Here is a 16,177-nt window from a genome sequence, read left to right on the forward strand (position 1 = left end):
GCTGACTTACACAAAGTTAAAAAAGGTTTCTTCAAGACTTTATGGAGCTTTTACTACATGGGTATGCATTGTGAATAGCCAGGAGGAGGGGTGGGCTTCCCCTTTCTCTAAGGAACCTCATTATTGACTTGTTCCATGTAATTCAGTCTGGGGAACATTGAGTGTGGTATCCTGATATTCTTGCCATTCATCTTACTGTGGCGTTCCTAGTTGGCAGTACTTAAAGGCACATTAAAATTTAGCAATCTAAACAATTTTTATTTATATGTAAGGCATTACTGAATATTTGTCATGCTCTTGTATGCTTCAATATCCAAGTTATACATTGCACTTCAAACGTCTTGCTAATTTATATAGTCTCTTTTAAGCATGTTTTAGGAATAATTACAATCAGATCATCTGTTATATTTATAGCGGCATCCAGTCTTTATAGTGCACAAAAGCTTCAAATCCAAAGCTCTGGGGAGAGGGAAGAGATGATGGAGAGACAGTGTCAGTAATTCCAGTGCAGTTCCCAAGCGCCTGTGTGCTCTGCCACAAAGGGAGAAACGAATTCCTATTTTTACTGTCAGGGTGTCAGACCAACAGTTCCAAAATACTAACGGTATATGTTCTGGACAGCAGCCTCCATAAGCTCCTCGAGTAGCCCTCAGTTGTCATCAAACATGGCACTTGTCAGCCTCCCTGGCTAACTCTAGTCCTCTTCATGAACACTGAAGAACAGTGTTTTCAAAACCAAGCACTCTCTGCTAGTGGACCATAACTCATCCTGCCCTTTTAGGCAGGGGTAGCACCAAAATTTCCTGTGCCTCTTCTGTAGAGCCAGAAACTTTCTCGCTTTAAATAAAACATTTACATGTGGGTTATGTTGAGGACCTTGCCTAGTTCCATGCTGGTCCAGTTGTTAGAGTTTTAATATTCCCGTAGTTTAACATCTGCAAACCTCATCCTTTGTTCCTGCGAATAGTTTACAGTCATTTAAAGTGATTTCTGGGTGTTTCTGTTAATCCTGCTGTAAGCAATCTGTTACATTATGTGCCCTTATTTTATAGATAAGGAAATGAGGCTCAACTACGTCATTTTCTCCAGGTCTCATTTTGAAGAAAAAAGAAAGGTATAAATAATATTTCTCAGAGTAATAACTGTCTTGCTTCCCCTGTCCCCTCCAGATTTTGCCCTGAAAGCCTTCCCTATAGGAAGAATGTTTTTTTAAAGAGATAGGGTCTTACTCTGTTGCCCAGGCTGGAGTGCATTGGTGATCATAGTTCACTGTAACCTTGAACTTCTGGGCTTAAGTGGTCCTCCTGCCTCAGGTTCCCTGGTGGGTAGGACCACAGGTGTGTGCCAGCATGCTCCGCTAATTAAAATTTTTTTTTTTTTTGGTAAAGACAGGGGTCTCACCGTGTTTGACCAGGCTGGTCTGGAACTCTGGGCCTCAAGCAAAGCATTGGGATTACAGGTCCAAGCCACTGTGCCAGGTCCAGGAAGAATGCACCCCCTGCCCCAGAATCCCTTACATTCTTCATTTATTCAACTAAGCCGTGCTCCACAATGGAAACTGGCTTTTTACCTACCTCTTTTGTTGGGGATGTTAAGAAAAGTTATAGCCTGGATGTGCTGTTTAAATTAATTACATTTACAGCTCGGTCAGTTTTTAAGCCAGTTTGCTTTTTGTATGGTATTTAACAGTTTACTTGGAAAAATGCATTCATTGTTTTTGCTGGACACACTCCAACTTATATTTGAACTGGCAGACCTTTCTAGAAAACTTATCACTTTTATAGTAATGACACTATCACTGAAAAAAGAAAGAAAACCCTGTTCAGGTCGTCAGACACCCGTTTTACGATATTTTTTCTTTTGCTCCAGCTAGAGTTTCTTATCTCTTCTTACACTGTAATAAAAATTCTTCTCTGGTGATCTAGAAAGTAATTTTTGGATGAGAATTTATCTCTTCTAGGTAATGATACTGGTAAAGGCATTTTTCTCCCTAATATCCAGTGGCTTTTTTCCTTGTGATTGTTAGATGTTACTGTTGGCTGCTGAGATATAACTTTCTTACCTATGAGATATCTAAATAGTGAGAAAAATCTTCCATCCCTAAGGGACCTTTCCACATAAACCATCTGCTTAGGCCTTATATATATTCTTGCATATGTTTTTGAAGCTTGAATTTACAGTATTACAGTCACTCTCTCAGGGTGGGGAAACTCTGTATAATAGTGAATACTTAGATTATGTCTCTTCCTCTTAAACTACAACTAAAAGTTCAATTCAACTTTCCTCAGAAGCTTATTGTTTAGCCCTACTTTTTATTGTGGTCCATTTATTGTAGGCAGGGATTAGAAAAGAACTTCCCAAGATGAGGAAAAATTATTGTGTGGTGTAAGATACTGATATTTTAAAATAATAACACCTTAAAATACAAAAGTTGCAAAGGCAAATCAGGTCTTTTGAGAAGAATAACAAAAAGATGTTAAATGGTGCAGTAATGGGGCTAAGGCTGCCAGAGTACTGCTTTGAGCTCTTAAGGAATAGACTGTTGTCTGATGCTTCCTTTGCTGCCTCCCATGGAAGTACAGGAACTAGGCAAGCCATAATTGGCTCACTTCCCAAGTTCTGGGAAACTTTACAAGGATCACTGGGGTTGGTACAAGTTGCTTGATAATCTGCAGCATTCTCTCTGAGATTTAGCTGCCATTGTGTTGCCAAATTTCTGCATGTCAGTATGCAGATGGTCCCATCTCTCCCTTCAGCCTCTGAGGTTTGTAATATATATTTTATTCTCCTCTTTTCAGCCAGGTTGAGTTTTGAGGTCTTGGGGCCTGCTTTATTCCTGCTTTTTATTTGCATGTATATTTTTATCCATTTCCTGAGGGTAATCGTAAATGGTTAGCTGGATTGTCAGCCTCACTGCTCCTATCTTTAGAGTTAAGAATCTCCTTATTTAGAGTTTTAAATTTTGTTAAGTGTTTGGAATGAAAGACTGTGTGTAGAGATGGGTAGGGTGAAAGTGAAAGGGAACTTCTGAGGCTTTGTATACTTGCTAGTTAAATTTTTGTGCATATTGTCAGGCTTTGTGTTAGGAAAGATTCTGTTAATAAGGAAGTTGAGTTGCTGAGACCCCAAAGGAACACTGAGAGTCGCAGGTTACTTCCTATAAATGGAAGAACCTGAATCGTTAAAAGATAAAATTCCTGTTAGAATCTTGAATCACAGAATGTTTACAGTATTTTTGATCCATCAACTTTCTACTAGCAATCCTTTAATGAAGCTGCATTTCAGTCTTTAGAGCCACAATTTCTGTAGCCCTGAAGTTCTTGGAGTAAGGGCATGGTGGGGGAACGGTGATCAGATTGGGAATACTTAGAATTGATTGTCCCTGGTGAAATTAAACTGCTCAGTGGATCACTTTGAGATAATGAAAGGTCCACTCTGAGCTTCCAAACAAGGCATTGCTCTTATCCAAATCCTCATGGTCAGTGCTTTTTCTTAAGCGTTGTGCTTGGTGATTTAGGTGTTTGTGTGAGGCCTAATGTCCATTTCCTATAGCAGTTTTTATTCAATTAAATGTGCTGCCATTGGGTAATGCCTAATTAGAGAAATCTTTGTGTTTAGCGATAAGCTTTGTGTATTCATTTGTCCTTTGGTCAGGTGTTTGAGAATTTCAGTAAATATGACCGTAATTAAGCTTTAAAGGCAGAACAACACAAAATTCCCCATCAGTCTTGCTTCACTTCCTTTGGCAAAAGGAGGAGAGACAGCTTAATCACTTAAGTTGCAGTAAAAGCAAAATCTGAAAAGTGCAGTTTTTAGGATCATTTTAGAGTTATGATTGTAAATTACACATCAGGTTTATTCATCTTTGCTTGTTATAATGGAGTGGGCTTGGAAACCTCAGCAATTTGACCACCGAATACATTGTAGTTATTTTAACCAAGAAGCTTAATACACTGGAAATGTTGCCTGGAACTGTAGTGATCTCCTCCCCGTACCCCCACCCCTCTAGCCCTAGTATGAAAATGCTGACTTCTGGGAGCCTTTTAGTAGACATCTGAAATTTTGATGAAATGCTCTTTCAATTTTGAATTTGTTTGGCCTTTTTAAGACATTATGCTGTTCAAAAATATTTCTGCTTCAGAGAAGAAAAATAGCTTTGGGCTGGAGCATGGAGAACCATTTTAAATCATCATTGCCAGGTCTTCAGATTTTAATAAATTTTCTTGTTCATTTTTGAGCCAATACTTTTATTTGCTGTGGTAGCTTACAGAAAGCAGTTCAATGACCAATAAAAATAATGCTGTAACTGCCAGGGATTACATCAATTTTAAGATTATTTGCTGATAATTCAAGTAGCTTTGCATTATATCAGGGCCTGTAATTCTCATTATCAGTGATCTGAATAATTGATGGGAGATAACCGCATGCGAAATACATTGTCAAAGGGAAATCTTACTTTGTGAGCAGCTTAAAATGGTTGGGTGGAACACTATTTGAGGGTTATTTGTGTTTTTAAGCTTTGGAAAGCAAATTGTTTATTTAAATTAAAGAAATAGTGCAAGATTATGGCTGGCATACTAAAAACTTGCAGGATGTTGTTTAAGGACCATCACTGTTTGAAAGAGTCTGTGGCAGTAATTCTTAACTGTGCTTGCAAATTAGAGTTGTCACCTGGGGAGCTTCCAGAAAAATTAAATATTAAATAAAAGAACAAGGCATCAGTATTGTATTTAAAGCTGTGACCAGGATTAGGAGTCAAAGATCTATGGCTAACTGATAAATATAAGTCTTCTAGCACCTGGAAAGGATATAGAGGTAGGCTTTATTTCAGATCCTGTGCCAGCTTTTATAGTAACAGTCTTGTATTGAGGTATCTATTTTTCTTCAGTTCTTATCTAGTCAGGTCTGGAGGCAATCGAGGAACAAATTTTGTTTCCAATGGCTTTTCATTTTTTTTATGACTAGCAAAGACATAGGATTTTAAGATGGTGCCAGTTAAATGATTACTCTGTTAGGTTTTTTATTGAGAGGCCATTTTGGGGTATAAATTACTTGCTTTTTTTTTTTTTTTTTTTTTACAGTATTCAGTTTGTACTATGGAGGTATAAATTAGGAGTACAAAAGGTTGATTTTTATCTTGAGAAAGAAATTTACATTGCTTTCTCTGTTAATTCATATATTGTAAGCATTTTTAAATATTTGCCATATTTTATTATATAGTGTGATGTGTCATTAAAATAGAGTCAGTACCAGCATATTTCAAGTTTTAAGAAATGCTGTTCTTAAGGACAATTGAATGGGAAGCAGTTCAGCACAGGATGGACTCCTAATGAATTACAATTCATTATGAGGTGCCAGGAATCACACACTCCCACTCCAGACTACACTGCGTGCCATCCAAATGGGAATTTAAAAAATGATTTCTACTTAGCGTTTCTCTGCTTTGGCAAAGACACCTACATTATTCAAAATCACAGGAACTAACACCACTGTTTTAACACTCTATATTGGCAGCAGGTGGGCAGTTATGGTGACATTTACATGAGTTCAACATTGCTATTTTTTATGTGAACCAAATATTATTATACAGTTGCAGGAAATTCCACCAGACATTGCAGTCTCATCAGCTTTTAGGGTGAAACAGGCATGGAAAGGTCACTTACTTCATACTGCCCCACCCCCAGTCTTCAGGCACTTCTCAACCCAAACCTGTTTAGGGTAAAGAGACTGTGCTATTTTGGAAAATGCTCAGAAGTAGACATTCTGCTGCTTCTTTCAGGCTTCTGTTTCATCATCTAACAGCAATCACTGCCGGGATCTGCACACACAAAACCCCAAACCTGCATAGTAATTTCAATCCATTTTCTCCAATTTAATGGAGATAGAGGTCATTTAGGCCTTATTCAAAAAAGATCAGAGAGATAATGTATGAGGAAAGCTCTTAGTAAAACTGGAAATGTCATTCAAATGTAGGGAATTCATAAAAATATCACTGTGCCTAAAAAAATTGTGTTGTGCTTTCTCCTTTTGTTCTTTGGCACAGAACGTAGAAGACAATTCAGTAGAAAACAATTCAGAATTGGGAAAGCACTAGTCCATTTTTGTTTTAAGTTAATCAGTGGTTGCCGTAATTGAGGGGAAAAATCTATATCGACAGCACACAACATATCCTACTTCACTGATTCTCTCCCTCCTTTGCCTCTTCCCCTTTTCCACTTGTAGAATTAACTAAGAACTTGTATAAAAGGTAACTCTGCCTCATTTACTCTGCAGCCACTTCTTCCTTGTGTGAAAAACTAAACAGCCATATGAATATTAAATTAAAGGTTGCAAATTGCAATGTATACGTGAACTTGGCATTTTCTGTAATTCAAATGGGTACATTATAAGAGTCAGGTCTGTTGTGGAGACCACAGAGAGGCCTTAACCTGCAACAAGAGGTTGGAGCTGGGGTGAAGCCAGATAAACTATACATCTGGCAGGTGCACACACTTTCACTTTTAAGTTTTACAAAATGGATATTATGGAAAATTTGGTGCTCTTATCAGTAAGCTGTGTCAGAACCTGTATATTACAGTTGCAAACAGAGAAGTAAGCCCCTAAATCAAAGCTACCACTTGGTAAAGATACTGTTTACTGGTTTCCAGGAACTGTGTGAAAATTTACCTATGAATCATTTACTCTTAGCATGCGAAGGACCTTGGACAATCAGTTGTTCAAATGCCTTGTCTTTGGGCAGGCAGATAAATAACTAAGCTGTCCAGCATGGATACTTAACTGACTTTTTCCAGGTCTCCAGGGATCCCACAAATTCCCTTAGCACATGCCAGAGTAGCTTCCCAGAATTACATACAGCCTGAATCTCTCTTCCACTTCAATTTGTCCCAGTTACTTTTTGCATGATTCCCTGCAAATTTCAAAGGCAATACCATAAGCTTAAGTGAAAATGCAAGGCAAAGAGGTTTTATCTATACTTTGGGGTGATTTTTAATTTTTAAACGAAGAAATAATTTTCTGCATACCATATACATAAGATGCACAAATTCAGACTGGAGTACATTCACACATTGTAGATAATTAGAAGACTGTAAGTTCTAAGTAGTCTTGCTTAAAATGATTACTTTGAGGGTGGGATTTATACCTTTGACCTTTAAATAGGTCAGTGAAAGGAAGGAAAATCTTTGTGACTACATATATTAAAACATTTTAGGTTGGGGAATTATATTTCTAAAAAATAATGGGAATTTATAAATGGATATTGGTTTCTATCATACATCCTTTGACTTAAATATGTGGTAGTCTCAGATATGGTAATACAGTACCACAAAAGGAGACTGTCCCAAATTTATATAAGAAAAGGGTATTATCCTGATTAAAGCGAAGAGAGTGAGGCCTCAGCAAAATTAAAGGGTGGGATGAAATAGAGCCCAATCTTGAAACTTGTAGATTCAGTGAGTCTACTTATTAAACATGTAAAATGGGCATGAGAAATACATTGTGTGAAATGGAACTTTACAACAATAAGACTCTGAGAGATTGCAAAATAAACTCTATCCTGTGAAGCCAAATAATTATAGTTTCTTTTTAGAAAAAGTTGATTATTTCTTCAATAGAGGCAGCCATTCTATTTCTGACCTTTACATTTACACACAATTATTTTGCGTTTAGAAGTAATCTGCATTGTGCTTTCTGTTCTCTAGTAAGGTAGTTGAAAGGTTGTCCTCAGTAGTTGCATAATAAATGAAATATTCCCAGTCCATTCTTATGAGTTAGTGTGTTGCTAGTGAAGGTTGTGGTTAAGATTCATTTGGGCTGTGGATGAAAGAAAAATGATTGGCAGTAAAAATATTGTTTCTCTAGGGTACTTTCTTTAATCATTTTAGAATTGCACTGTTGACCTCAGAACAGTTGGTTCAAACAGCACTTTTACTAATCTTTACTATGTCAGCAAGTAAGAGCTTAGTAGATTTTGAATTCCCTAACAAGGTTTTCTCCTCTCCCTACTGCTTTCTCCCCAGATTATAGCCCAACATGCTTAGACAAGAATCCTGGACTTGGTAGAAGCGTGGAGAAATGTGATGAAAAACTGAATTTTTCCCCTTTTCTCTTGGTCAGTGTGCTGGAGAAGAGAAACGAGTTGGCACACGCACAGTGTTTGTTGGCAATCATCCAGTTTCGGAAACAGAAGCTTACGTTGCACAAAGATTTTGTGATAATAGAATAGTCTCATCTAAGGTAAGTTTTTGTTTTAACTCAATAGATGTTCATATAGTGAATCAGATAATGCATTTATTCTAATTTATGCTTCTGAGGAAACTGAGGCATTTATGTATGTGTACATGTATGTGCATGTATACGGATCATATACCAGCTATAGTAAGTATTCCTCTGAAAAACAGTTTATTTAAAAAATCACTTTGTCTTGTTATAGGTGAAATCGCTTGCCTTCCCTTATGAGTCACAGTGCTTGTTGATTATGCGTATTACTTTAAACCTTAAAGTGTGCTAAAAATACTAATTATTTACTTGTGCAAAGCTTCCTGAATTACTCTTGAATGGATGAACTAGGATATAAATGATTTGCATTCTTTTGGAGAGAGCTGTCCTGGAGTGTCTTCATTTGCATTTCTTTCTAGTTCCCCTGCCAACCCCTCTACCTCCCATCCCACTTCTCAAGTATTAATACACTCCTTTGTCCCATAGGGTGCATGCTGCTCAGTATACTTTTTCACCTGTGATCTGTTAAGAGTTAAGTCACTGCAGCTGTGTCACCGTTTGACTACCTCTTTCTTCAGCACAGTGTAGGACTAAGAGCATTGACCTGGAAGTTTGAACACCTGTATTTAAATCCTGGCCCAACCACTTACTAGTTGCGTCACCTTGGCTAAATTAATCGCCCTGATTCTAAATGTCCTCATTGGTGAAATGGGACTAATACTCTGTGAAACCACTTCTTATAGCTCCTAGTACCCAGTAGTCATCATTCTGCAAGTGTTACTTAGCTAGTCTTTACCTCTGGCTGACCAGGTTAGGTGCTAGGTTGGCCTACTGCCATCTCTTGTAGAATAGAAGAGATCTTGAAGATTTTCCTCACTTCCTCATGTGCCCTGGCAAGGCAGAGATAAAAGTTGGTGACATTTGGTTCACTGTATACTTGTAATCACTTAGAACCTGAAACACAAAATTATGCCCTTCCTTACAAATATATGACATTTTGGTTTTCAAATATGCATTTAATTTCTCGTTTGGGTGGTGATACAGTAGTGATCATGTTTATCTGGGAGATTAACATGTAAAATATGGTCAGGACAGGTGAAAATTTTGTTGCCTAATGAACAGATCTGTCGGCCTATAGAACATTTTATTTTAGATAAAAATGTCTATTTCCTGTTAATCTTATACACTAGTGGCAGAAATGTTATTCTCTGCCAGAGGTTTACGTACTTGTGCCTAAAATAGTGAATAGTTCTTTTACTGGAAATTTCGACTCACCTTGTATCCAATTAAATGGTCTGTAGTAGTCCTTTGATTCAGAATTGTGGACTTGTGGAGCTAAATGATCTTAAGAGGTTATCTTGTTCAACTCACTGACTTTACAGATGGAGAAACCAAGGCCAGAGAAATTTAGTCACATGGTCACCAAGCAGAGATAGTAATAAAACTAGGAGTAGAACTACTTTATAAGTTCTAGTTGCTCTGAATAAAGAGCCCTTTTTACATCATTGTGCTGTCTGGGTTCCTTCCTCATTTTTTTTTCTTTCCTCTTGCATTGTGCTTGGCATGGGGCGACAACTCAAAAGCTAACTGCTATTGTTATTTGTGTTTCTGTGATTAGTATTACAATACTGAGTAGTACTATTGATTTCCTCAGATTCATGTGTTTCGAATGTGTGGGATACTGTCTCCTAAATGGAGGCCTTCAGGTCTACTCCGAAAAGACCAACAATGTCGTAATTTGACTTTTTCTTCCTCACATTTTCTTGGCTGTTTGTATTTATACCAGAGTTTTTAAAAAGATTATTTTTTCAAAATATACCATTTATAGAATACATTAGCTGCCTTCCAACTTTGTAGCAAGTGTTGATTTTCTTTCTCCACCCTTCAGTCATAAAAATAACTATCTTAATTGGACACTGCTTTTGTTTACAAATACCATTAGTAATGTGACATTATAAATGTTAAGGCGGGGAACACCGAAGACAAACATTTTGACCTACTTTAAATTTTATTTGCTTATAAAATTAATGCTTTTTAAATTTTTATTTAAAAAAATTTTTTTAGACAGAGTCTTGCTCTGTCGCCCAGGCTGGAGTGCAGTGGCACGATCTTGGCTCACTGCAAGCTCCGCCTCCTGGGCTCACGCCATTCTCCTGCCTCAGCCTCCTGAGTAGCTGGGACTACAGGTGCCCGCCACCATGCCTGGCTAATGTTTTGTATTTTTAGTAGACACAGGGTTTCACCATGTTACCCGGGATGGTCTTGATCTCTTGACCTCGTGATCCACCTGCCTCGGCCTCCCAAAGTGCTGGGATTACAGGCATGAGCCACCGTGCCCGGCCTAATGCTTTTTTTTTTTTTAAATCTCCTGGGATCACAAATACTTTCTTTAGAAAAATTTGGCCTCTACAGCCTCACAAACTTTAATGTGCTCTGCAGGGATTTTGGAAATCACCAGAATTTTGTAGCTGGTGCAAAACTTGGAAATTCCCTTCTTTAGCAAAAGGAGCATTGATTGTACTCTGCTGTAAATTTTAGGATCTTTAGTTTCCATCATATTTACCTGTTGTGTGTTTCTTTTTCCTTTAAAAATTTTTAAGATTTTTTTTTTAGAAATTAATTTTTTTTGTTTTGTATTTTTAGTAGAGACGGGGTTTCACCATGTTGGCCAGGCTGGTCACAAACTCCTGGCCTCAAGTAATCCCCCTGCCTCAGCCTCTGAAAGTGCTGAGATTACAGAAGTGAGTCACTGCACCCCACCCTTTGCCCAGCTTTTAATGGAGTTGATTTTTTTTTTTCTTACTGTTTGAGTTCCTTATAGATTCTGGATATTAGTCCTTTGCCAGAATCATAATTCACAAATGTTTTCTCCCATTCTATAGATTGTCTGTTTACTCTGTTGATTATTTCTTTTGCTGTGCAGCTTTTTAATTTGTTTAGTTTTGGTTTTTGGGCATTTGCTTTTTTGTCTTTGTCATCAATTACTTGCCTAGGCTAATGTCCAGAAGAGTTTTTCCTAAGTTTTCTTCGGGCAGTTGACTGCTAACTTTGTTATTACTTTAAATATCTGCTACTTTATTTTTACCTTTTTCTCTTTCTTTTTTGCTGCTATTCAGACACATTAAAAGTTATTTGGAGTCTTAAGTTCCTCATCAGCATTTTTAATGCAAATCATCAGCATTTTTAATGATAAATTGGAAATCTTGGCTAAAACAACTGGTAAAAACAAGTAAAGTTCTAAAGCCTCCTTTTGCTTAAATGAAATAATTGACTCTCAAAGCTGAGATTCTCTTCAACTTTCCTCCTTTGGGAAATTTGCTTAGTAAGTTTATAAGGTTTTGGTTTCAAATTAAATTAGATGATACATATTTGAGGCAGTGACCCACAACTTTTTCACGTAATTTCATCTTTAGTGACCACACTTGTGTACAGATTATTTAATCCACTACAAAGCATAGATAAAATGCATTGTATGTACTGGGAAAGCTGGCGTTGTTTGTTTGTTTTTGAGACAGAGTCTCTCTGTCACCCAGGCTGGAATGCAGTGGCACGCGATCTCGGCTCACTGCAACCTCTGCCTCATGGGTTCAAGCGATTCTCCTGTCTCAGCCTCCCAAGTAGCTGGAATTACAGGCGTGAGTCGTCATGCCCAGCCCAAAGCTGGCGTTTTCTGTATAAGTAGTTTTAAACATGTTCTAAATGTCTGGGCTGCTTTTTAAGTTTATAGTTGCACTTAAAGATAGTATAAAAGAGGCCCGGTGCAGTGGCTCACACCTGTAATCCCAGCAGTTCGGGAGGCTGAGGCGGGTGAAGTTCGAGACTAGCCTGGGAGATGGTACAAAGGAAAACCCTGTATCTACGAAAAATACAAGAATTGGCTGGGCGTGGTGGTTCATGCCTGTAATCCCAGCACTTTGGGAAGCTGAGGTGGGCAGATTGCCTGAGCTCAGGAGTTTAAGACCAGCCTCACCAACATAGTGAAACTCTGTCTCTACTAAAAATATAAAAATTAGCCGGGTGTGATGGCACGCGCCTGTAATTCCAGCTACTCGAGAGGCTGAGGCAAGAGAATCGCTTGAACCTGGGAGGGGGAGGTTGCAATGAGCTGAGCTCACACCACTGCACTCCAGCCTGGGTGACAAAGTGAGACTCTGTCTCCAAACAAACAAACAAACAACAACAACAAAAATTAGCCAGGCATGGTGGTGTGTGCCTGTAGTCCTAGCTACTCAGGAGGCTGAGGCGGGAAGATTGCTTGAGCCTGGGAGGCAGAGGCTGCAGTGAGCTGGGAACACGCTACTGCACTCCAGCTTGTGTGACAGTGTGAGACTCTGTTTCAATAAATAAATAAATAAATAAATAAATAAATAAATAAATAGTATTTACTGACGTCTCCAAGCAAGAACTAACTTGTAACAAAAACTGAATTCTCATCATTGTGTCTAAAAAACTGCTATACACATTTTCTTCTTGTGATTAACTTTTTTTTTTTTTTTGGCCATGGAGGTCATGCTTGAGATAACATTGTTTTTTTTTTTTTTTTTTTGTAGCAACTGACCAAGCTGGAGAGTCTACTTTTTAGATAAACAAGTTAATTTGAATAACTTGATGTATATGGCTATAACTCAGTTTCACTTTTAGTTAGAAAACTCTAAAAAGTAGACTTCTCTTGGTCTGCATTAAAATCTTACATTTGTATTATAGTAAAAAAGATGTGCTAGAAACTAAGTTTACCTTTTAGGTAAACCAGTAGAGTAAATGGCTAGGGCACAAGTTTTAATAAAGATTTCTTGTATACCTTCTGTGTGCTAAACTATCGTCTAGCTATCGTTCTAGGCACTTGTAGTAAGGGAACTTATGACATGCTCCCTGATCTCATAATAGCTCATGACTTGATGAAGGAGAGAAGAGGGCAGTCATTTCCTGTGAAGGGAATAATCAGAATTCCTCAAGGAAGCAGTTCATTTAATAAAACAGTGGTAAACTAACAGTTGGGACTTAAAAACGACAACAACAAAAATATTCCCTTTTGATGTGTTTATATCACCTTTTACAGATGACTCTGTCTGTAATGCTTATTTGATTAATTAAAAACTCTTTAATTTGGGAACAGAAGGGTAACATACCAGAAGCTCAGCCATTAGCCTATTGTTGGAGTTTAGCTTATTGTTTTAGAAAGTTGATTTTAAATAATTGGGATAGTTAAAAATGCTGGTCTGACCTATGTCAGCTTCAAAGTGACTGGCTCAGTGGTTTGGAGTGACTTCTATTTTTGGTCACAAGCTACCTTGGGAATCTCATAAAAAGCGTGGACTTCCTTCTCCCAAGTGATGCACATCCATGCACAATTCTGCATTTATTTTAAAATTATCTTCCCTAACATACTTCTTGGACTCCAGGGTAGAACATTTTCTAAGTTGGTTATTGGTTGTAATGCAGCTGTTCTACTGAATATACTTGCCTCTTTTTGTCTTTTTTCTCAGAGGATTCCCTAAATTTTGAGCCCATAAGCCTTTTTAAACTGAAAGGTTAGTAAATTCCCATATATTATGTCGTGCTCTACAACTTGGCTTTTCAGTCACCTCTTATTAAAGGATAAGTTCTCACGTATTATACAGATAATTGGGATGGGCTTTGGTAATTGGTAATAGGTAAAAGTTTCATGCTAAATTGCACAAGGTCAGAAGACGAGAACTCTTAGGCCAACTGTCAACCGCAGAACTCTCAAATGTAAATTTAGCTTTTTAGGTTAAGAAACCTTTCTTTCTTTCTAGTTTCTGGTCTTACTAGGTCATCTGAAAAATTCGACATTTTTTGGCTACTTTTAAATGATTCAGTCCTTGACTCTAAGGTTTCAGGGACAAAGTATGGTTGACAGTTGGGCTAAGAGTTCTCGTCTTCTGACCATGCGCAATTTAGCATGAAACTTTTACCTATTACCAATTACCAAAACCCAGCCCAGAGTGGTATGTTGTTGATTAAAATGAAAGCCGTCCATGGCCCAGGGTTGTGTATACACCTTCCCAGCTGTCATGGAAATTGGAGGTACTCATGGGGACGGAATGATTCACAGGGGTATCTGTTATGATCATCAAGACTCCAGAGGTAGCTGAGCCAGAAATTAATGTGTTCATTCATTCCTCCAAATTATTTATTTATTTATTTTTGAGTCAGGGTCTCGCTTTGTCTCCCAGGCTGGAGTGCAGTCTCACCATCTCGGCTCACTGCATCCTCCCCCTCCTGGGTTCAAGTGATTCTCGTGCCTCAGCCTCTCAAGTAGCTGTGACTACAGGCATGCACCACCATGTCCAGCTAAGTGTTGTATTTTTAGTAGAGGTGGGGTTTCACAATGTTGCCCAGGCTTTTTTTTTTTTTTTTTTTTTTTTTTTTTTGAGAATGGAGTCTCGTTCTTGCTCTCTTGCCTAGACTGGAGTACAGTAGTGAGATCTCAGCTGACTGCAACCTCCATCTCCCAGGTTTAAGTGATTCTCCTGTCTCAGCCGCCCAAGTAGCTGGGATTACAGTGTGCGCCACCACATCTGATTGACTTTTGTATTTTTAGTAGAGGCGGGGTTTCGCCATGTTGGCCAGGCTGGTCTTGACCTCCTAACCTCAGGTGATCTGCCTGCCTTGGCCTCCTAAAGTGCTGAAATTACAGGTGTGAGCCACTGTGCCTGGCCATCCAAATAATTTATTGTCTGCCTTGTACCAGGCACTGTGCTGAGTGTTGGGAAAATGTCTCTAAATATATGCTTATGTATATGTGTGAGATTTGGATTTCAAAATGTTGGACGTACTAAATATCACTTTATATGATAATGTGGACTCAAAATCCGTCATTACTATTAAGATTTTTCAAGTTTCTTTCATAACAGTGTTCTTTTTTCTTCCTCCCTTACAGTATACACTTTGGAATTTTCTCCCAAAGAATCTGTTTGAACAGTTTAGAAGAATTGCAAATTTTTATTTTCTCATAATTTTCCTTGTACAGGTAAGAGCTCCTTAAACAGCCACTTAACTTTTAGAAACTTGATTGCTTTAAACAAATTTTCAATCTATTTCTAACCTTAAAATGCCATGTAATTAAAAAAAGACATTCCAGAGCTTATTATAATGTGACTTCTTAAAGTAGAAACATAACATTTAAAGATTATCATTTTGTAAATTTCTAAAGTTGCATTTTTACTAGAAAACCTATTGAGATTTTATTTCATTTTGTTACTTTCTTTGAAATTTTATGGATATCATATCTTTGCTCATCCTAGGACGACGTGTATGGTGTACTATTAAATGAAATGGAATATATCAAAATTGAAAATAGTTCAAACTAATAGTTTTATTTTGTTACATACCAGTTTCAGCCTAATTGGAAACTTCTCACTCATCTTCCTGATTACCATTTTTGCTCTCCCTCATTCATTTACTCACCTTAAAGGTGAGAGCCTAGTTAGATCAATCTGCTTCTCTGTATTCTTTCTACTGTTTTGTGTTTTAAATTTTAGACAGTTTAAATTGCATCTTCCATCTTTAAATCTGTAAGCTATTAAAATCTTTTCGTCGCCATAATTACCCCTGATAATTTTACTACATTAAAGGTACTTTTTTTCTCATTTCATTTTTTTTTTATTTTATTTTATTTTTATTTTTTTATTATACTTTAAGTTCTAGGGTACATGTGCATAACGTGCAGGTTACATATGTATACATGTGCCATGTTGGTGTGCTGCACCCATCAACTCGTCAGCACCCATCAATTCATCATTTATATCAGGTATAACTCCCCAATGCAATCCCTCCCCCCTCCCCCCTCCCCATGATAGGCCCCAGTGTGTGATGTTCCCCTTCCCGAGTCCAAGTGAGCTCATTGTTCAGTTACCACCTATGAGTGAGAACATACGGTGTTTGGTTTTCTCTTCTTGTGATAGTTTGCTAAGAATGATGGTTTCCAGCTGCATCCATG

The 16,177-nt window shown here is 37.7% G+C and overlaps 1 protein-coding gene across 6 annotated transcripts in view; it reads left to right on the forward strand.

Moving 5' to 3' along the window:
- Positions 1–16,177, forward strand: part of ATP11C (ATPase phospholipid transporting 11C) — a 209,373-nt gene that overhangs the window by 96,210 nt on the left and 96,986 nt on the right. For all 6 annotated transcript variants that reach the window (XM_026451826.1, XM_026451828.2, XM_026451829.1 and 3 more), the window contains exons 2-3: positions 8,116–8,235; positions 15,119–15,208. In XM_026451826.1, the coding sequence (XP_026307611.1) occupies positions 8,116–8,235; positions 15,119–15,208 (210 nt within the window). The remainder of the gene's footprint in view (positions 1–8,115; positions 8,236–15,118; positions 15,209–16,177) is intronic.

This window comes from Piliocolobus tephrosceles, chromosome 12, assembly GCF_002776525.5.
Source record: "Piliocolobus tephrosceles isolate RC106 chromosome 12, ASM277652v3, whole genome shotgun sequence".
NCBI lineage: Eukaryota > Metazoa > Chordata > Mammalia > Primates > Cercopithecidae > Piliocolobus > Piliocolobus tephrosceles.